Here is a 23,940-nt window from a genome sequence, read left to right on the forward strand (position 1 = left end):
CACTTGTCTTTATTTTTTATTTTAAAGATTTTATTTAGTTTTAGGAAGGTAGGGAGGGAGAAAGAGAGTGAGAGAAACATCAATGTGTGGTTGCTCCACACATCCCCCACTGGGGACCTGGCCCACAGCCCAGGAGTGTGCCCTGACTGGGAATTGAACCAACAACCCTTTGCTTTGCAGACCACTGCTCAGTCCACTGAGCCACACCAGCCAGGGCGCACTTGTCTTCAGCACATGCAAAATTGCCTTCTTTCTTATGCTATCCAGTCCTCAGGAATTTTATTCTCTGTGAATAGTATATATAACTACATGTTTAGCCACTACTTGTGAAAGAAATGTAAACTTAAAACAGTAATCGACACTTTACCTCTATTAAATCAATGCCTAGGAGTCCCCCTCCCCCTTAGCATCAAATCAACAAAAAAAATGTGAGGCTGTAACACAGCTGGTTGTGGCATAGGTTGGAAATCTAAACTCTATGGTAGACACTGCTGGCTGCCTACCCAATAACCACACTCCCTCTTCTCTAACAGAACTCCGTTTTTGATAGGAGTGGCAACGAGCTCAACTGAAAAATTACTATTCCCAACTTTATAATTAGAAAATGTCTTAACTCTGGCAAATGTAAGTTGCAAGTTTCTTATAATGCTTTCCTCCCCTGGGATACACAAGAAGAGATGGTGCTTAAAAAAGAAAAGATTTTATTTATTTTTAGAGAGAGGAAGGGAGAAGGGGAAACATTAATGTGCCAGAGAAATCAGTTGGTTGCCTCTGGCACGCCCCCTACTGGGGTCCTGGCCTGCAACCCAGGCATGTTCCCTGACTGGGAATTGAACCTTTGACCTTCCAGTTCTCAGGGTGGCACTCAATCCACTGAGCCACACCAGCAAGGGTGAGATGGTGCCTTTTTATCCTTCCTGGAATGTAAATGTGAGGCAACAGAAAAGCAACCATATCATGACTGAAAAGATAAAAGCTACACACTAAAATTGATAAAAGAGAAATCTGGATGCAGCCCAGGACACTTAAAATATGCGAGTTGTTGCACAAGCCCCGAACGTATACCAGAATTATCAGATGAGAAATAAAATTCCTTATTTTTAAAACCTCAGTTTTCAAATGCAATATTAACTGGTAAGACTCGTATGAGCTGCAACCCTACTCTTCGGAACACTGACAAAGCAAACAGTTACGTACAATGAAAAAACATGGCATTCACGGTGGCATTTTCGATGTTGGATTAACACTGAAAACAGATTAGATGTCCAACACTGACAGCGTGCTTAAATTATGGTAAAACAACAACTTGGACTAAAGTCGTCATTTAAAAATCAGCCTTCTCAAGACATAACAGGAGAGATTCAAATGTAAATTATATCTGCTGTATTTGTAACTAGTGGCACAAGTATTGGTTCCCTGATTCACAATTATTCGTAATTCCCTTTTCCTTTTCTACCTCTATTAGAAAGTCTGGAAAGGCTTAGAATTTCATTTCTCCACCTTTCTTGGAACTAGAGGTGATCATCTTACACACTGTGGCCAACAGATGGATACAAGTCTGTGGGTATCTGGAGAGGTTTTGCTTGTATGAGAAAGAAACCTGTTTTGAAAACAGGCACGGCCTTGAATTGGCCACCTTGTTGCCCCGAGGGAAAGACCAAAAGAATCAGAGACCATTGCATCATGGGTTCGTTGCACCAAGGCCAGTAGGCAGCCCCTCTATACTTCTCATTATATGAGAAAAATAAACTCCTATTTGAAGAACCATTGCTAGTATGATCTTCTGTTACTTAGGTGGAAAACTTTCTACCTGAGATGCAAATTATATATGAACAGATTTGGCAGAAAAATTAAAGCAGTCAACCTGTTAGGGTATTATTAAAAATGTTTAAAAAGTTTTGTGCAATAAACGATTTAAATAAAAGTATCGAGCGTAAAAGGAAAATAATTTTGTTGCTATGAACACATTTGCCATTTAATCTCGATTTTAATTCTAAGAACCTTGCTCTCTTGTCTTTTGTTCAAAAGTCAAACAAAATTTTAGTAACCAAAACACACTTTCAATAAAATTTTATGTGTATATATGTAAATGAAGCAGCACCAAGAGCATTCGTAAAATTTCATCACACGGTTTTGCATGTGGTTATAGAAAGCTGTTCAAAACTGTTCATCAGAAATTAGGTGGGATTATCCAAAGATACTTCAGATGTTCAAATCCATACACTATCTTCTGCATATCAGCCTGAGTTGCACAAGGTAAGATGAAGACCCCTCACGTAATGTTGAAGCTATGACGCAATCTGCACTTGAGCTGGCATTGCAGTTCCTCATACAGGCCGCCTTCATCACAAGTATCTTCTATCCCTGAGAGACCAGCTGTATCACGACGGCTCATCAGCTAAATCACGTTGGTCAAAATACCTGGTAAAGAAATAATTGAATGTACGCTTGTAGATAACTGTAGCACTACTTATAATAATAGCAGAAAACCTCAAACAATCCAAATGCCCATCGGTAAGTGGACTAGCCCCCTTAAGCACTAACGGGGACTAGATATAAATTACAGTGTATCTATACAGTAGAAGACTGTGTAGCTTTTACAAAAAAGGAATGAAGAAAATATCTATACTGCTATGGCATGAATTTCAGGATTAAGTGAAAAAAAGGGACAGAATGGTATGTTTAGTATGCTACCTTTTGTAAGTGTTTGTAGGAATGCAAGTTACACACACAATCACACACACACAGTATTTGTTGCTTTAAAAAAGAAACAATGAGTGGAAGGATGAACCAAAAACTAATAATAAAATTGATAACTACAGAAGGGAGAGAAGAGGCTAGAGAGGATAAAAGTGAATTCTAAAATACTCCAAATGTACCTCGAATTATAATTGTAACTTTGGAACAATGTAAATATTTGATGTGGTTACAAGATTAAATAAAAATAAAAGTCATTAAACTCCACGAAATGAATCTTCCCATACATCAAGTTGGTAGCATAACCACACAGAGGAGAATAATTTCAAATGACCTTAAACACAGTGTTCTGATACACGTTTTTAGTAAGATATACCAGGGACAAAAAAAGAACAAGGAATTTTTTAAGTGATTTAAATATTTTTACTGTCAGTGACATTACAGTATTATTCTCAAACTGTTATGTGCTTATTATAGGATAAAGCTATACTTATGTTCATATAGTTAGAAACCAGAATTTTCATCATAGAAGAAATATTAAAGAAAAGTCACATAATCTTAAATTAGAACTGAAATACCAATTTGAACTCAGGATTTTATTTTTCTGTTTGTAAAAAATGCATAGTTCCTAGCTGTTCACTGAAAAGGGCTTAAGGCACTGACCAGCTTAATAACAGCTAGTTCCCTAATGTCCAAACTGTAGACTCTAAATAGCATCTTCTACTTGAAAAGAACCAGCAATTCCGGGAGAAACGACTAATTCTAGATCCAGATCCAGAAATGTTCAAGACACAAATGAATCCTCTGGACATACCAGGAAGTGAGACACCAAACAGACCCCTAGGACTGTATAACGAAAAGCACAGGAATCGACCTGAAGGGCTCCCACTGGCCAAGGATGGAACCATTTCAGCCTCAAAAAGAATGCAATGGATTGACATTTATCAAATGTTAAAACCTCCAAATTTAAAACAATAATCCAAAAACAGAAACAGCCTTATTGGTCATCTCTGGGGACTGGTAGGCCACAACTTCATTATCCCAAAAATTAATAAAGGGAAAGAATATAGCCTGTATCCTCTTGGGGGTTTTTGGGCAGTAAACTATATTTCAGGGTAACCAAACTGTTGAAGGGAAGTTATTTTTTCTAGAAAGAAATTCTAGTTATGGAGCAATAGAAAAAGCAGCATTTAGAATCCTAATGAAATAATGGACCTATGCAACAATCATCAGTGGCTGATAAAACTGACAGGTAAGGTATGGGCTGACTTTAGCTGATCACAATGATCAACTCTTTCACCACTAAAAGCAGGACTAGACACATGCCTCCTGATGTAGTGCCAACAGCATCCACGGAGTCTTATCAAACACACACACACTATACGTAATCAGTCCTCTGGGCCAGGGGTGTCCAACCTTCTGGCACCTCTGGGCCACACTGGAAGAAGAGTTGTGTAGGGCCACACATTAAGTTCATTGTGACACGTAACCACAAAAACATCTCATACTGTTATATAGTGCCTAAGGCAATGCTGTACCCTCTCATTTAACCCTTATTACCAATAGAGGAGGTAGACGTTAACTGTGTGATAAGCAGAGCTAAGAGCTCAGCTCTGGAGTAAAGCTGCCTGGGTTTGGATCCTAGCTCTGTCATTTACTAGTTCTGTGATGGTAGGGAAGTTATTTGACCTCTCTCTGCCATTGTTTCCTCATCTGTACACTGGTAAAAGCACCTGTCTTCTAAGAATTAAATGAGTTCCTATTATAAAGCACTAAGAAATATGCATGGCACAAAGTGCCCAGTAAGTATTAATCGCTGTCAGCAGCAAAACTGTAGATCAGGGGTGTCAAACTCATTTTCACCAGGGGCCACACCAGCCTTGTGGTTGCCTGCAAAAGGCGGAATGTAATTTGAGGACTGTAAAAATGTAACTACTCCGTAACAGTTTTAAGCGAGAGCTTGGCTCTGCTGCTGGATTCGGCCCGCAGGCCTTGTGTTTGCCACCCATGCTGGAGATCAAGAAACTAGATGTTGAGTATGTGTGTACTCCAAAGAAGTGTCTGGTATTGGGAAGGAATAGAGGGACACGGGATTACCTACCTTCCCAATATTCAAGTATGTTATAAATATGTAAAAAGGTATTGGTGTTAGGTAGGATAGATAGTGAACTAAGGCAGGGAAGAGGAGGGAGACATGTCTCCCCCACTAACTCAGCAGTTCTGAGCCTGGCCCAGTGGGATTACCAGGTGTTCCAACATCACAAGAAACACCATGATAACACAGGAGGAGGGAAGTCCTTGAAATTCTATGTATCATTTGTATGTGCTTGAATATCTCCATACTAAGAAGCCCAAAAATAATCATTACTGGTTATTCATCCCAAGAAAGCCTTTGAAACTGTGTATTGATCCCAAGGTCTAGAAGGGGAAGAGGAGGGGGTCCACGGTATCCAAAGAAAAAGCCCATAAAACAACTTTGGTTAATTGCCTGCCTCTGGTCACTATCTATTTTATGTGGGGGTCCCTATTGCTTACAGAAAGAGCCCATAAATAACTTTGGGTAACTGCTTCGACTTTAATTAACTGCCTCCTGTCACATACCTGCTTTACAACAAGGTGAATAAATGAGGTCTGGAGCAAGGTAAGATTTCGGGCTAACAGACCCCCACACATACCTAAGTTTGGTTAGTCATGTTTCACGTCCCCCGGTGGGGAGCAGGCAGCACCTTTACCCACCAATCAATATGTACCTCCCTCACCCCCATCCCGCCAACTATGTAAGTTCTCAGGACAAAGGGGCTGGTGCTGTTGCTGCCCTTGCTTTTTGCCACGCAAGCCTATCACCCCCACCTCAGCAAGGCCTGTGAAAGTGTCAGTAATAAACCGTGCTTGCATGCTAACTGACTTGATGATCTGTAATTCTTTACTGCATCGGCAAGAACCAAGTTTCTCCCATAAGATTGGGATTGGAATAAAAACACTGACCATGGAACAAAAACTTTGAGTCCAGTAAGAGACCTAAAATAAACGTGTGTGTAGTCTGTAAATATACAGACACAAGAATATAAACTATGAAAGTTTTCAAGTAAATTCCAGGTGGAATTTCAATGCAAGAAATGAAATCAAACCTAATACTAAATAAAAACATGCCCTGACCAAAAATGAACAAAGGACACAGGCAATTAAAAAACTACAACTGCAATAAAACGAAACATGTTCTACCAACACTGGTAAAGAAACAAATGCAAAGAAAAATAATTTGATGGTATTTTTTAAATATTCGAACTGGAAATACTTGTATCAACTGAAAATGCCCAGTACTGACTAGGGGATGGACACTCTCACTGACACTTCGGTGGGAACACAGAATGGTATGAGCTTTCTGGAAGGCAACCCGGCACTAAATAGCTCAGTTTTAAAAGTACAGCCCTGCACCGAAGTAACGTTTCGGTCAGTGGCACTGCCTAGACGGTGGTGGTGCACCATAGAGCCTAGGTACGCAGTAGGCTACCCCGTCCAGGTCTGTACTACTGTACTCTGTGATGCTCCCACAATGGTGAAATTGCCTAGTGGTGCATTGCTCAGAATGGGTCACCATTGTTAAGCAGTGTGTACCTGTACAAGGCCTTTGACTTCTAGGAATTTAACCGCAGGAAATAATGGAGCTGTATGCACAAGGATCTTCATTGCAGCATTATTTACAAAGAAAAACTAAAAGAATTGTGATACATACAATGTTTTCTTACATACCTCTATTTCCTCTGCTGTAAAATGTAAACAATACTCTCTACCTCCATGAATAATACTATTTGGAAGCAAGAAGTCAAAGATTACTTACCTGCTAACCAAGCAGATTAATAAATTCAAAGCAGGAACCCTCTCATCATCTCTGCTGTTCTAAAAAAAAAAAAAGGAAGCTACATGTGGCAGAACTCAAAATGTAGTCTGTTCCCCCTATCTTTGAAACGAATTTCCTTTAAAGATGCAAAACATGGAAACTTTATTAGCTGACAGTAAGAACCACATGGAAATAGATAACCTCAAAGAAAAAGGACAAAACTGTAGAGTTAATGATCCCTCAAGAAACACCTAAGATCATCTTTTAAGGAAATATCCTTGACAGGGAAAAGAAATAAGAACTGAAGAAGAGTAACTTTGGGAATAACTTTGGAGAACGTTTTCCTAGTTCCAAGTAGAGTGACAAAAAAATCCTATGTCCTAACTGGACAGTAATGGAAAAAAGTATGTATATAATATTTTAAAGAACTTACAGTTAAGAAGGAATGAAATTCTGGCTTCCAGCATAAGACACACCAGTAAACATTCCAGATCAGGGCTCTGAATTACGATGGAAGCAGTTTCTGAACTATACGTTTTAGAAAGTTCATTTTAAATATTTGTTAAAATGGCAGACCTAAGACACATGGAAAGTAGTCTTACAGAGTATGAAATTTATTTTCATACATTTCAAGGAAGAGTCACAATAACTACTGAGTAATGTTGGAACAGACATGTCATATTTTAACTCAAACTTGGGACACATGTCCATGATGTTACTCTATTCAATTTTCTATGTGCCAAGCACTACATGGGACAAAGCTGAACAAAACATATTATATAGTATGTGCTAATAGCACAGAAGATGAAATAAACACATACTAACTTTAATGAAAGGAAAAATGTGCAAAGTGCCATAAAAAGATACAAAGTATCCCTGGCTGGTGTGGCTCAGTGGGTTGGTCCAGTTCCCAGTCTGGGCACAAGCCTGGGTTGCAAGGTTGGTCTCCGGCTGGGGACCTGTGGGAGGCAACCCGATCAATGATTCTCTCACACATCTATGTTTCTCTCCCTCTCTCTGAAAAATAAATAAAATCTTAAAATCTTATTTAGAAATATGGGGGGGGAAAGACATGAAGTATATTGGGAAAACAGAGGATGGAGAGATTCTTTTTAGTTGTTGGGATCAGGGAAAGTTTGAGAGAAAATGGTGGAATATGAGCCTGACTGTGAAAAGTAAAAGGTAGTTAGATGCAGTTTGGAAGAGAGTGAAAAGGTCTTTTGCAGAGGGAATAAAGTCCAGGGACGAAGCATGGGAAACAGTGGGCAGCAGGCACATTTTGCTGGGAGTACAGGACATTAAGTTAGTTTGGGCCATAACATGGTAGTTCAGGGAAAGTATTTTGGAGTAGTCAATGGAGAAAAGTTTACATTTTGTTGGGGGGTGAGGGAAAGGAGGGATTAAAAAAAACCCAGAAGTGGGCTTAACAGGGCTTTAAATTAATTCTCACTAAAATGCTACATGCATGATTTAGAGAAGGATCTGACCGGGGAAATTGGAAACAATCACCGGGGCACAGGCTGCTAGGTGACTACTCCAGCTTCGCATCCCCTCACTGTGAAGCTCAGTTCTAGGCAGGCACACTGCCACCCAGCTAAAAGTAAACACTTCCATAGTTTCTATGGCCATGTGACTAAACTCTGGCCAATGAGCTATATAGGCAGATGTGCTGTACAACCCCTGGGAAGGCCCTTAAGAGGCTGGCAGCCTTCTTTCTTCTCTTCTTTCCAACTGCTTAAAATGAAATACAATATCCGAAGCTCCAGCAGCCATCTCGTACGTGAGGTGAGCTGAGGATGGGAGCCAGATGTGGTAAAACTCAAAGGCCTGGCTTGCTGCCGTCCCAAATCTGATTAGTTTACCTTTAGACTTTCTTTATCTGAGAAAAAGTTGTTTTAATTAAGCTATTGTTATTTGGGGCTTTTCTACTATGTGGCCAAATCTAATCCTGACTAATAAAATATTCCATGTTTTCTTATTTCACTGGAACCCTTCTTTATCAGCATATTCCAGCTTACCACTGAGAGTCTCACTTCAGAGCATCTTCTTGCAAGCTGCCGAATCAGTGAATGAGCCTCAGGTAACAAAGGTTTTTCAAGACAAGCCAATAAAGCATAAAGCCATCTTCCCTAAACAGAATTTTAAAAAGTAGTAAGTAGGAAAATATTACACCATATTTTAACTTGTTTTTTAAAATGTCCAAAGTTGTGGTTGTTATTTGCTATGAACAAACTCACAGAACATTTATCTGGACCATGTTTGGATATAGAAAACAAAGGGTCACATCTTTCATATTTTCTAACAATAGAGACAGAACGTTACATACTTCGAAATATTCTCATCCCAAAGTTTGTTTCAGAGATTGTTATTACAATGATAGTCCTAATTCACAGGCAGAATACTGCGTTAAGATGTGCATAAGTCCTTGAAAAATGAAGATACGTTTTTTCTTTGCCCTCTATAGATAGGTATACAAATCATTTTATAATTTCATAACTCTGTCTCCTCGGTCTATACAAAGGAATTATATTCTAGATGAAATAATCTTTTAATACTTCTATAAATACCATGGCAGGCTAAATTTATTCCCATCCCCTTTTAAAATGGGATTTTCTTTTTAATTACAAAAGTAATATATACTGAATGCAGAAAAACTAAAAAAATACAAAAAGCACAAAGGAAAATAAACCTGACATCCCACCATCCAGATAAACTTTCTGCAAATTTTTTAAATGTTCACCATTTTCCTATGTAGACTTACAGCTTTAAAAAATAAAGTTTTATCACCGTGACAATAATAAGGTAATAACATTTTGTAGCCATCTTTTTTACTTGCAATACATAATAAAGACTTCCCAGGATGTTAAGTAGGATTAAGAAGAGATGTTATTAGTCTCAGCATGGTGTTTATGTAAATACTCTTTAACGAAGCACTTATACTTTCCTGTCACTGCTGGTTTACTCTTTTATCACCCAGATTTTGAGAGTATGACAGACATTATACCCCTAGAATCTGGTCTAGAGTTGAAATACGACAGGAGCTTAATTAAAATATTTGTGGAATGAATGTTCCATTGTGGATGCACCATAATTGACTGAATCAATTTCCTATCGTTGAGAACTTAGGATGTTTAATTTGTTGCTGTTACATAAAAAAAAAAAATATCCTGGAACAATTATCCTGGAAAATAAGTTTTACAGCATTGATTTCTGATTGATTTCTTGGGGTAAATTCTTAGAAATGGTATGGTGATGTCAAAGGGTATATATATTCATACACTTCTGAGGTATAATCACTGAACTGTACCCCAGAAAGATTATACTAAATTATATTTTCATTAGTAGTGTATATGACTGAGTTTATTTTGAGCAACACATCACTTGGGAGAAACCTGAAGAATATTAGAACAAGCTTGAAATAGCAATTTATGCAACACACAAAGTTAGTTCCTCAGGGAACCATAAATCAGTAAGAATTTTTCTTAAACAAAAAGATTTATGTCCAGGTTTCTTTTACAAATAGTGACAAATTTTCTTCCACATGAAAAAAGCTGTGACTGCAAGGCGTGGTGGCGCGCGCCTGTAGTCCCAGCTACTCGGGAGGCTGAGGCAGGAGGATGGCTTGAGCCCAGGAGTTCTGGGCTGTAGTGCGCTATGCGATCGGGTGTCCGCACTAAGTTCAGCATCACTATGGTGAGTTCCCGGGAGCGGGGCCCATCAGGTTGCCTGAGGAGGGGTGAACCGGCCCAGGTCAGAAAAAAACTATTATACATTTCAACTTGACTCAAATTTTCAGGCATACGTTTACTATGTAAAGCTAGTATTCAGGTGTTCAAGTGTCTCTACCCTCAGAAATTGCTTAAACCTCTGAATGTCTAAGATATAACTATGCTGAAACGTTCCTTTCCTCAAAGTTAGTGAACAATACTAAAAAAGCAGGAGCAAAATCTAAAACCACGTAGTCAAAAAGCTTCCTTAATAGCTTCCTACTTGGATGATAAAATAAGGCTGTATTTCTCAAAATGTATTAGACAATACTAAGTAAAGCAGTTTTTAAAAGATCCCCCTTTTTTTTTTGCTAGTTTATGATATGCAAACTTCCTGTGATGAATGTTTTTACTTTAAACACAGATATTCTCAATACTAGAGTTCTGATGATATGGTTATTTGGATAAGGGAATTGAAGACTATTGATTTAAAAGACAGATTACTCAAAAAAAGACTCAAAAGATTAATCCTCTTAAAATTTAGTAAATCAGTTGTCAGTGGTTCAGAAACCCTTTAATAGTTTGACTTCAGAGGTTTATCAGTCTGACTTCAGATGATAAAACTTCTAACTAGGGGATTAAGTAGATAGTTTATATAATGTCTACCAACTGTACCCAATTTTAAAGGTAAAAAAAGAATGAGCTGTGGATATAAAGCAATAAAACAGAGGGGCAGTATAGCATGGTTGTTAAAAGAGTATAGTCAGATGGCCTGAGCATGAGTCTTTGTTCTGCCAATTATCTGTGTGATCTTTGGCTACTGAATCTGTATGTGCTCCAGTTTCCTATCAATAAAATGGAAATAATAATACTTGATAGGTTATTAGAAGATTCAGAAGTTAACAGAAAAATGCCTGGCACAAAGTGCTATTATTGTTATTATTTCTGATATGCTTTTGTGAGTTGGATTTCAAGGCCATTTTAGAAAATGCATTTCAGACTTCAACTCAGTGCCACTCAAAAAGGGGTCTGCTGATTGGTTGCTGGTAGGTGTCCTGTTTGTTACTTGTCCCAGGATAAAAATCAACTATTTAATAGACACGCCCCTCACCCCAAAACAAGACTTTCACAATGAAGAAAGCAGTATGTTTTTTTTTTTTTGTGTGTGTGTGTGTGCGCTTGTTTATATCCCAATACTTTAATAACCATTAATTTCACATGTGTGTTGAGGGAGAGGGAGAAGGAGAGGGAAAAGCAGAATTCAATTTGAAGGATACACAGACAGTAAACTCAATGTGAAAATTGATTTGTGAGCTTAGTGCTAAAGACAGACTCCCACGCCTCTGAGAGATCAGGGGCATCATTTCCTTTCTTACTCCTTTCTCCCTTTTAGCAGAGCTTTGGAATAACACCAATTTATCTAATGCCATGAGTAACTTTTTTTTTTTTTTTTTTAAACAACAACAATTTATTCCTTAGATTTCTGGAGGTTCAGAAGTCCAAGAGAAAGACACAGGCAGACTCCGTGTGAGAAAGCAGTATGTTAATTTACATGCTAGTATAAGCTCCTCACTGCAAACAAGCATAGTTTGCATCATACATAGTTATACATACAAGTATAATGTGTACATATCTATAAATACTACAGAGTACTATCTCATAAGTATGCATAGTTTCATCTGGATTATGAAAATAAAAAGATGTAACACTACCAATTCTGGAGTAAAGTCTCTTTCTCCAAACCAATTACTCAGATATTCCAAGACACTGGTTACTGTTGCCTAAAAAAAGGGGGGAGGAGGTAGAAGAATTGCATTAGTAGTAAAACAATGACAAGTTCAACATGAGTTTCATTTAGTTAGAAAGCAACTCCAATAATTAAAGTGGCCTCACTGTTTAGACTTCCAGAGATAACTGACTTTATTTAGTAATCTGATTAGATGGCTCACTCAAAGAGAAGAGGCTTTTAGGACAATATTCTTAGACACTTTCAAGTATCAATACCTTGGGTTATATCCCAGGATTTAGTTAGCAACTACTAATTTAGTTTATCACTACTTGAAAAATTCCACGTGCTCTTAAAAAAAGTCTTTGCATAATAAATACCTTCATTTTTTTTCATAAAACAAAGTATAAATCTAAACAGAAAGTTAGCTAGAGAAAGACCTGTTTTAAAACAGTACAGACAGCATTTATCAAATTGTTGAAAATATTCTCTGGCTTATTCAAATATAGCTGGACACTTAAAAACACTCTGATAGAAAAAAAAACACTCTATAAAATTTTGCAGTATCTTAGTGCAAATGATCAAGTGAAACTGTCAGCCAGTGTAATTTACGACAGAGTATGACTTTGAAAAAATTTCATCTTCCAAGGGTATCTAGTGCTATGTTAAAACAAAACAATCAAATATTTTAGATGGTCTTTAAATATGTAACAAAGTACTAGCCCTAAAGGACTGAAGAAACGAAATCCATTTCTCCCCTTTCTCCCAAGAAATTTATGTAGTGGTTAAGTTTTGGGGGAGTTAAAAGTTTTACGTGCAATTTCGACTGCAGGGAGTCAGTGTCCCTAACCTGGGCTGTTCAAGTGCCACCTGCATTTCATTCTTAATGGAATGTGTAGGACATCCGGAACTAGAAACAGCGACCTAACTTTGGTATTTACTTCAAACCCCAGAATCTAAGACTTGTAACTGAAATGCATACAATTAAGTAGTTTAGCACCATGATTGAGAGCATCAGTCCCAGAATTAGACCGTCCTGGGACTGGATCCCAGCGCCGCCATTAAAACTGGCTGAAAAACCACCTGCAATGACTTAACCTCGAATTGTTTCCTGTTCTCTAGAAGAGGGATATTAATAATAACTCCCCATAGAGGGCCACAGTAAGGATTAAATAAGACCTGTTAAAAGAGTTTAGGACAGGGTCTTACATACTATATTCAGTAAATGTATTCAAATACTTTCACACACATTGCAAAAAAAGAATGCACATTCCATATTATTAGATGGATTTTACCTGATTCATTCTGCTAACAATACTAAGCAAGGGGGGAAAACCAATCTGAAAGAAAAATAAGATTGAAATTTATTTAGTAGTATTATAAGGGGGATTTAACTTTTTTCAAACTGGTGAATTCTCATCTCACTGTTATTTAGAAACAAATAACGGCTAAAACAAAATTCCTTTATTGCCTATTATAGTAAAATGTTCTATGAACTCTTAATTGGCAATGCCCCCTAATGTCTTGAAATGAGTATGTAAATTTAAAAATAAAAAAATGATTTCAGTAATTAAAATGTTGAAGTATGAAAGTTTAAAAAAATGATACTATTAATACTGACACTAATATGTGACACAAACTTTTAATAAATCTTCAGCTAAAGCTAATATTTTTAGGAATTAACGGTACTTGAATCAGAATAACTTTTTTCCAAACCTAATCTGATTCAATTATAAAAATCTACTTTGGAGTTTAACGCCGGGAGCCGTGCTTGTGAAAATGGCACTGGCCTGTGAGAAGCTTAAGAGGATATGCATTGAACTCTTGCAACTTTAAATGGTTCCTTTTAAAAGTTATTTTTAAATTTATTTTAGAGGGGAAGGGAGGGAAGAAGAGAGGGAGAGAAACACTGATGTGTTGCTTCTTATCCGCCCCCCTACTGAGACTGTACCTACAACCCAAGTATGTGCCCTGACCAGGAGTTGAGTTGGTGGCTTTGCGGGACAACACCCAACCAACTGAGCCACCCGGGTCAGGGCTAAATGGTTCTTTCCCGTGGTGTATGTTACTTGTATGCATTTTGTAATAACAAGGTAAATGAACAAATTTTAATTCTTTATTAAATTACAACACATTTTTGAAATGGAACATACACTGGGGATTATCCAGAAGAATAGGCTATATAACAAATAGTGCCAAATTAGCTGCCCAAGAGATGTGAATTCCACACCCCCCACCCCCCGCCCGCCCACGTGGGGAAGAGTGCCTGTCTCCCTGGCCTGATCGGCACAGCATGTCAAGCTTTCTCTGCCAATATGTTACCTGAAAAATAGTGCAGTGTAGTTATAAGTTACATTTATGTTACAAGTGAGTTTGTGCATCTCATATAAGAACAATTTGTATTTCCTTTCTGTGAGATGTCTGTTTATATCCTTGGGCTGTTTTTTGGTTTTGTTTTTAATTGGGTTCTAGGTCTTTTTAATGACTTTTTGATATTTTTAGTGACTTTTGGAGTGTTTACATTTTGGAGGTTAATTAGTTTTAAATAGGAAAAATACAATGTGGTACCACATAGCAAACAATGTATACTTCCTATTCAACAGAAAAGAGCATAACATAGAGATTTAGTAGTAATGAGATGTATGCAGAAGGTTCCTGAAACACCTGAAAACTTGAGGGCAGGTGAATCCTGAAGGACACGAAGTTATCCACTTTATGAAGCCGTGTGAAATTTAAATATACCCTCAACATTTCATCTCCAGAATACGCAACTTACTAATAAGCATTTTAAAGTACATTTTTAACTGTGTCATGTTTTTCTGTTTCCCTGACTCTTCATCACTCATTGTTTAACCCATGACTAATCATTAAAAAAATCTAACTCACAAAATTACTAAAACATAAAAGGTATGAAGCCAATCTAGAAAATGTCGCAATACATCGTTTCAGAAACTGGGATGCCTATTTATAAGTTAAAGACATAATAAACTAAGTCAGGGGTTGGCAAACATTTTCGGTAAACAGCAAAACTAAGTATTTTAGGCTTGGCAGGCCACATATTGTCTTAGTCACATACTATTATTACAGTTTGTTTTTTATAACCCTTTGTAGAGAAAATTGGCTACAGACTAGATTTGGACTAGTCTGTAGTCTGCTGACCCTTTACGCTAAATGATGCACTAGAATAGTGTTTGTTTCGTTTATCCACTTGTCACCTACCTGTATGTAATCTATTCCAGGACTTTCATTTTTAGCTGGTCCAACAGCCCCTTCAGAACATAACCTTTCACCCAGACAAAATTTTTTCCAGCCTTCTTCATCTTCAGATTTTGGCTAAAAAAAAAAATAATAAATAATAAATTTACTTATTTCTATAAATTTTTAAAATACTGAACTGTGAAAAAAGAAATGAGGACCTCTCCATAGTCCCACCACCTCAGCACAAAGATACGGTGCCTGTTATGGGTTGAATTATGTTCCCCCAAGGTTCAAATGTTGAAAGCTAACCCCCAGCACCTCAGGATGTGACTTGGAGACAGGGCCGATACAGAGGGGATTTAGGCTATGGAGTGGGCCCAAATCCAACCTGAATGGTGTCCTCATAAGAGGAGGCCATTTGGATGCACACGAGATGCTGCAGATGTGCACGCACAGAGGAAAGACTATGTGAGAAACTACTGAGGAGATAGCATGTGTAAGACAGAGAGGGAGGCCTTGAGGCAAACAAACCCACGGACATCTTAATCTTAGACTTCTTGCCTAAAGAACTGTGAGAAAGTAAATTAGTGTTTGTTAAACCACCCACTTTGTGGTACTTTGCTACAGTGGCCCTAGCAAACTGATACAGTGCCCCAAAGGGTCTCACCATACATATGTGGGACACGTTGAGTTGGGAGCACACACTTCAATGGACACTGACAAGCAAGGATATGTTCAAAAAGAGGATGATAAAGATGAAATTGGTATAAAAAAAAATGCACTAAGAAGGCTTACAAGAATGAACGATATTTGTTCCAGGGAAGGAGACATGATTATATACTTCACATACTTGATCAGCTGTCCAGTCAAAGAAGGAATAGATTTATTCTACATTGCCAAATGCAAAAAGCAGGACCAGTGGTACAAAGAAGCATTCAGTTCAATATAGGTATCTTAACAAAACTTTTTATTTGTACACATTATTTTGCAAAGGTGCAGTTTCCCCCCGAGGATAAAGAGCTTTCATTAGATTCTAAGGATGAATGAGACCCTAAAAGGTTAAAACCGATTGTCCTGAAACAACGTATACAACTTTCTCCATTATTTCACTAGGTTAGAGATGATTTCTGCTGCAGGTAGCACTAAATACCCTGATTGTTAAAAATAGTAGGTGCTACCCTGCCTGGTGTGACTCGATGGTTGAGCGCTGGCCTGCAAATCAAAGGGTTGCCAGTTTGATTGCCAGGTTAGGGCACATGCCTCGGTAGCTGGCCAGGTCACCAGTAGGGGGCACATGGGAGGTAACCACACACTGATGTTCCTCTTTCTTTCTCCCTCCTTTCTCCTTTCTCAAAAATAAATAAATAAAATAATTTAAATAAAATAAAATAAAAAATAGTAGGTGCTTAATAAATGATTGGATAAGTCAATAAATAAATATTTATACTTCCATATTGACACCAGGATGTGCTTTAAAGTTTTTTCATTTTATTATTTTCATGTTTCCATTTGCCATGATGAACCTATGTTACAGTTACATAATATTCTTGTTTTGATGGAGCATAATTTATTCAATCAATTATGTTAGGTCATTTCATTTTTGACAAAATAATATCATGTTATTGATGTGGCTTCTTTTTGAATTAATAAGCATGTACACAAAGTCTTTATACTGATCAAGGAAAAAGAAAATAATATATCTAACTACCTTCCCCCTACCTCCTTTCTTACTAGAGGCCTCAAAGCATGGTGAAAAGCTTTAGTCAGACAAACTTCAGTGGCTCCCAGCCATACCTTTTAAGAGTTAAATGGTCTTAGGCATTGATGTCAGTTCCTTTCACACTTTTGTTAGAGCAGAACTTCCAACTGGTATGGAGAAACACATTGAGAGGCCATATACCCAATCTCTCAGCTTTCAGCTGGTCTCAGGAAGCTTATGCAATCAACTTCCTCCATTTACCCCAATGTGTCACCATGTAAAAGATAGGAAGAATGGCCTAGAAGAAGCTTCTAAGATCTGAAATCCATGAACCCCAAAATTAGTAAAATTGTGTGCATAGGTGCATTTTGTCCTTTGGAAGATAAATAGCTTTCATCTGATTCTCAGAAAGAATATGAGACTCCCTAAAAGGTTAAAAGTATTGCCATGGAGTATGCCTGAAATTAATAGAATATTGTATGTCAGACATAATTGAAATATAAATTTAGAAAAAGAGGGAAATATAAAAAGTAAAATTAAAAACTTTTCACAGAAAAAGAACATAATGCCATAGAACAACGTATCCATTTCTTCCCCAACTCCCCTTTTTATTCAGTAGCCCAGACATAACATGTCCACTGAAGAGCTTAATATTCTATGTAAGCCAATAAAATGAAGAGAACACTACTTTTCAGTATGCATGACAGCTTCACTAAAATGTCACTGGTATTGGCACCATTGTCTCATCAGGAAAATCCAATAAGCCTTTATTCAATCTTTCTGTAAATACTTTTTGTAAATAGGAAAATGTATTTATTTCCTAAAAAGCAAATGTCTAGAAGGACCCTTAAAAACTTGTAAAGGCCTAACAATTACCGATGCAAAATGGCTCAAAATGCTGTGGATCAAAGCTGTTATAAACATAATTTGCATCACTGGTTTTATATTTTTCAGGCCACTAATATAATGGAATTGGTACTATTAAGGTAGGTGGGGACTACCGGTCAAGATGGCGCCACAGGTAAACATGGCTTGCTTCCTTGCACAACTACATCAAAATTACAACTAAAATATAGAACAACCATCACTAAGAACTGTCAGAAATCAAGCTGATAGAAGTCTACAACTACGGAATTAAAGAAATCACATCCGTCCAGACTGCTAGGGCTGACACACGGAACAGGCTGATCCTATATCCACGTGTGGTGGATAAAAACTCGGGAGAGATATCTCAGGAGTGAGGAGTCCCAGCCCTACACCAGAACCCCCAGTCCAGGGTACCAGTGCCAGGAAGATAAGCCCCATAATTTCTGGCTGCAAAAACTAGTGGGGATTGAGTTGGTGGAGGAAACTTCTGGAGTCCCAAGTGATTCCTCTTGAAGAACCCACACATGGACTTAACTCAGACTTACGAGGACTTACTTACTCCTTCTGAGCTCTAGCACCAGAATAGCAGCTTGAAAGGCACCAGGGGCATGCAGGGAGGAACTGAAGTGCCTGGCACACGGTGAGAGCTGGGAGACTGCTTTCTTTCAGACAAGAAGGTGGTCGGAGGCCACCGTCCTTTTTCTAAACCCTCCCCCCACAGAGCCACAGAGCTAGCGGGCTGGAGCTGTATATGAGACTCGGTCAACTCAGCTAACACTGTTTGCCCTGCCCTGGAGATCCCCAGAGACTCCATGCCACCCAGCTTACTTGGGTGGCCCCAAGCTGCTTTTCCATATAAATGGCTGGTCTGGGTTCATGTTTCACAACTTACTAAATCCTCTCAAAGAAACAATGGCTGGCCTCAGTGAGCCCCTAGGCCCTGGCCCTTGTGCTAAGTAGCCCCAGGCCTGCTAAGTAAAAGCAACCAGCCTAGATTCACAGTGTGGCTTTGCGGGGAATCTCCAAGCCCAGCACAAGTAGACCCCATCTCAGACTGCTTTATAGCTCAAGCACAGTGGCCCCGGCAAAACATAGATGGGGACCAACCTTTGCCTGCACCACCCAGGAAACCCCAGAACCTGTGCACCCAGCGGACAGCTACAGACCAAATCAGACCACCACCACCCTGCCCCTGTACAGCTGAAGGTGGAGGTTGGTTATCAGTGGTCATAGCCAGTGTATGCAGCTAACTGGCCTGGGAAAATCCCTCCCATTGACCTGCCAACAGCAATCAAGGCTCAACTACAAGAGAACAGTGTACTCAGCCCACATGAAGATCACACCTCGAGTGCCCAGCTTGGGTGAAAGGGGAGGCTGTGCCACTGGACTCTATAGAACATCTACTACAATATGCCACACTACCAAGACAGGGTGTCATAGCAGCTCTACCTACTACATAGAAACGAACACAAGGAGGCTGCCAAAATGAAGAGACAAGGAAACATGGTCCAAATGGAAGTATAGATCAAAAGTCCAGAAAAAGAGCTAAACGAAATGGAGAAAAGCAATCTATTAGAGGCAGAGTTCAAAACACTGGTTATAAGGATGCTCAAGGAACTTAGTGGGGACCTCAACAGCATAAAAAAGATGCAGTCAGAAACGAATGATACACTAATTGAAAGAACAATTTACAGGGAAACAACAGTAGAGTGAATGAAGTTGAGAATCAAATCAATGATTTGGAACATAATAAGCAAAAATCAACCAACCAGAACAAGAAAAAAGAATCTCAAAAAAAACGAGGACAGTGTAAGGAGCCTCTGGGACAACTTCGAGTGCTCTGATATTCATATCACAGGTGTGCCAGGAGGAGAAGAGAAAGAGCAAGAAATTGGAAATTGATTTGAAAAAATAATGAAAGAAAACTTCCCTAATTTGGTGAAGGAAATAGACATGCAAGTTCAGGAAGCACAGAGAGTCCCAAAGAGGGTCCCAAAGGATGCAAAGAGGTCAACTCTAAGACACATCATAATGATAATGTTAAAGGTTAAAGATAAAGAGAGAATCTTAAAAACAACAAGAGAAAAGCAGTTGGTTACCTACAGGGGAGTTCCCATAAGACTGTCAGCCGATTTCTCAAAAGAAACTTTGCAGGCTAAAAGGGACTGGCAAGAAATATTCAAAAAAGCAGGAACCCACAGTCAAGATTGCTCTACCCAGCAAAGGTATCATTTAGAATCAAAGGGCAGATACCGAACTTTCCAGACAAGAAAAAACTGAAGTTGTTCATCATCACCAAACCATTATTACATGAAATGTTAAGGGGACTTATTTAAGAAAAAGAAGAAGATCAAACTATGAAGAATAAAATGGCAATGAATACATATCTATCAACAATTGAATCTAAAAAATGAACTAAGTAAACAAGAACAGTGACAGAATCATGGATACAGAGAGCATTTTGATAGTTGCCAGATGGAAGGGGTTACGGGTGAATGGGTGAAGAGGTGAGGGGATTAAGAAGTGGGGAGTTTCAGAATAGCCATGGGTATGTACAGTACAGTATAGGAAATGGAGTATCTAAAGAACTTGCATGTATGACCCATGGACATGAACAATGGTATTGAGATTGCTGGCGAGAGTGGGGGTGCTGGGTGGAGTGGGGCATATGGAGAAAATTGGGACAACTGTAACAGTATAATCAATAAAATATAATTTTTAAAAGGGGTATGTGGGAAAGAAAGAGAATAATGTGAACTAAGTAAATGAATCTTTAAAGATTGGAAGTAAATATGGACTTTCAAACACTGTACAACTCAAACACAGAAACTTACATACCATGGTCACATTACTATCCAACTGTTGTGATTTCCAGTGACTTCTGTGTCTGTTCACACTCTACAGAAAGAAGAATCAGACACTGATCTTCAGAGAATGGATAACTACAAAGAAATCAATTGCTGCACAACATTCTAACTATCCTAAAACTTGGAAAATATGGTTTAAACTGTATTACGTCTAATAATTATAATATTAATTGGTAATCGATTCACAAATATTCTTTTCTTTACACTTCAGAATCACAAATCTATTTTTCCAACTAAAGTCTAAGCACAGAATTAAATATGAGGGAGGGATTTAATTCGATTAAATGATTACAGTAAGCTTACCTGTCGAACAGTTGAAAATTGTGCCACTTGCTGTTGTTGCCACTGAAGTGTGGGGGAATACCCTTCAGGCGCAGGCTGACATCCTGAAAGCTAGAGATCAGTTCGTAATCGTTAGAATCAATATTAGTGTTGTACCTAGAATCTCATGCTTCTGCACAGTAAAAGTAAAATCAACATGAGCAGCAAATAATAAAGTACATGATTAAGACTATACAAAAAAATAAAGTACTTTTTCTGATGTAAAAATGTAGGCAGGCATTTCACTCTACTATTTATGTCTACGTTTAAAATGTCAGGGAAAGATCCTTATTTAGTCACTTTAATAAAAGCCATCTGGAATGGTTTATAGTTGTAGTTTCTGTTTTTTAAATATTCATGTATTCACATTTTTCTAACTCCTCACCCAAGAATATGTTTATTGATTTACAGAGGGAGGGAGAGAGAAAAACATCAATCGGTTTCCCAACCAGGAATCGAATCTGCAACCTCTGTATGTGCCCTGACGAGGAATCAAATCTGCATCTTTTTGGTGTATGGGGACACACTCCAACAAACTGAACCACTCTGCCAGGGCTACAGTTGTAGTCTCTAAGAAATACAAATGATATGAGCCCTGAAGATATAATGTATTCCTACCTTTCTAGGATAGCAAAACAGTTTGAAACAAAGAGATATATCCCAAACAATTTCAACACAGGCAGAACAAACTCAAATAATTTAAGACATCTGACTTTGAAAGGTCTACTTCTGTTTCCTAAAACAGTACTTAGTTCACAACTGATCACATATTGCCTTGAAATAAAACTTATTAGTCACTTTTTAAAGCCAGGTATATAAGACATCATCTTGTAAGACATCAACTAAAAACTTACATGAAACTTTACAGTGTCTGAATTAAACTTTCATAATTATAAACATCAGATAAAAGAATTACTTAGAACATAAAAGGAAAGGGACTTACTGCAATTTAAAACTGAAAAACAAAACAAAATAATAATAAAAATAAAAACTGCTGCTCTCCTTTGGCCTTAAATTCACTCTTCATAGAGACCTTCTGTGACTATTTAGATAGTCACAGTACTCCCTGTTATTTACTGGCCATTTATATATGTTAATTTTCACCATGGCAGCAGTCACTTTATATAATTATTTGTTTATTGTCTTTCTCAGGACAATGTAAACTCTACAAAAGTAGGAACCTTTTCTGTCTCACCCTCTGTTGTATCTTCAGTGTCCAGCACAACCTACTTGGTTAGTAAAAAACGTGCTGGATAAATGTATGAAAATGTTCATTGCATGCAAGTAGCTAGAAAAAGTGTAAGATATCTGGGTTTTATTTTTTTTTAATTGAAAATTTTTTGCATAGTTTATTTTTCATTGTATTTTTCTCCATTACCATTTATCTCCTTTATACTCTCCTCCACCTTTCTCCCCACCCCCTGCAACAATCACCATGGGACTCGATTCTTAAAAAAATAAAACCCAGTCAAAATCATAACATGCACACTACACGAAGATTAAATAGTCCAACAATAATTATGAAGATAACTGGAAAATGTTACTTAAAAATAAAGGTTAGCATAAGTAACCTATTTAAAGACTTCTTCAGGATTGGATCATGCCCCTGAAGTATGAAGAGCAAATCTCTGTGAATGCCAGGATTACTGAAAGCCTCTGGAGGCAGTAAATGTCAATTGTTCTTTTGGAAGGAAAAGTACAATAAATTCTTAACTTCCTAGGTAGTAGCTGTCAAATCTTACCTACCTACATCTGTTGGATACTATAGGAAGAGGTATGATCTTTTAATTTGCGGGGGGGGGGGGGGGGGGGTAAAAAAGTCCCCTGACGGGAAATAAAACTCACAGAAATATTCACACTTTGCTTCCTTTTCAACTTCTTTGGGTCAATTTGAGCTACCACAACATCTGGACATTGAGCGGCTTCAATCCTACAAATAAGTTAATAAATGCAAAAATGTGATTACTATCATGCTTTGTCGATGTGTAGTAAAACAAGCTAATCATTTCTACAGTTCATTATGAAATCAGACAAACAGTTCAGAATTGCAGTTGAGGTACTGAAATTATCAGTACCTGCTTCTGAAATTATCTGGATTAAAAGCAAGGAAATCTAGGAGCACAAATCTTGCCCTGGGTAATCAAGTTTAATGTAATGAAGTTCACAGAAACTCGCCCCCGTCCAGGTGTAATCAAGTGATCTTGATCCAATCCGAACTCCAGAGAGACTGGGGAACGGGGACAAAGGTGGCGTTTATCACACGCAGGGTTCGAGCAGGACAGCCGGCGGTTGCCCCGCGGCAGGAGGAACTACCAGCCCACCCTCTCACGCCAAATCACTCACTGGACCCTCCTCAAGTATTCCTGAGGCGTCCTCGGGGGTATGGAGGGGTCGAAACCTTCTGTCAAGTCGCAGGGCTCCACGGGCAACAGCCGGGGCATCAATTCTTCCACTGCAGATTCCCCTGGTACCCACGCCATGGTTTACAATCCAGCCAGTCCCACGTCTAGGTCACGGCGCAGGCGCACGCGCACAAGTAGGTATCTGGCGCGGAGTTGAGCAAGGGGCCGGGCTTATGGGGCGTAATTGCGCGTGCGCAAACCCGCTGCTTGTTCTAAGGTGAATGCTCCCGTGGTGGAGTCGAAACTGCGAATTCAGTTCCTTGCACTGATGGTTCTGAAGTGTTTCCGTGTGTTATCTCCTCTACCCCCTGTACTGTCTTCTAAGACTAGGTAAAGACGGAGGCTTATTAACCTCTATGTATCCCTAGTAGTGACGGATCTTTAAGTGTTTTTTTGAATTAATGAGTTATATTACTGTAATTATCATTTATTGACCCCTAAATTCTTAAACCCCGGTAGACAGGTCATATATATTTCCTTATTTAATTTTTACAACCTTCTGAAGAAGGTGGTATTATTCCGGTTTGGAAAGCAGGAAATATACCAAATATTTGGTATTATTTGAGGGGTTAGGTACTACAAATGTGACTTTCTCTCAAAGGGGAAGAACCAATTCCA

The 23,940-nt window shown here is 38.4% G+C and overlaps 1 protein-coding gene across 1 annotated transcript; it reads right to left on the bottom strand.

The window, feature by feature from the left end:
• Nucleotides 1-49: 49 nt before the first annotated feature.
• On the bottom strand, nucleotides 50-23,432 carry GEMIN2 (gem nuclear organelle associated protein 2). Its single transcript, XM_024551293.4, has 10 exons — nucleotides 23,264-23,432; nucleotides 22,766-22,850; nucleotides 20,903-20,992; nucleotides 20,571-20,630; nucleotides 15,188-15,301; nucleotides 13,264-13,308; nucleotides 11,955-12,023; nucleotides 8,554-8,664; nucleotides 6,536-6,594; nucleotides 50-2,421 (listed from the first exon to the last, which is right to left on the bottom strand). Exons 1-10 carry the CDS (start codon nucleotides 23,398-23,400, stop codon nucleotides 2,382-2,384), a joined length of 810 nt encoding a protein of 269 aa, XP_024407061.2. The 5' UTR covers nucleotides 23,401-23,432; the 3' UTR covers nucleotides 50-2,381.
• Nucleotides 23,433-23,940: the final 508 nt, after the last annotated feature.

The sequence above is a fragment of the Desmodus rotundus genome, chromosome 7 (genome assembly GCF_022682495.2).
Source record: "Desmodus rotundus isolate HL8 chromosome 7, HLdesRot8A.1, whole genome shotgun sequence".
NCBI classification, from domain to species: Eukaryota; Metazoa; Chordata; class Mammalia; order Chiroptera; family Phyllostomidae; genus Desmodus; species Desmodus rotundus.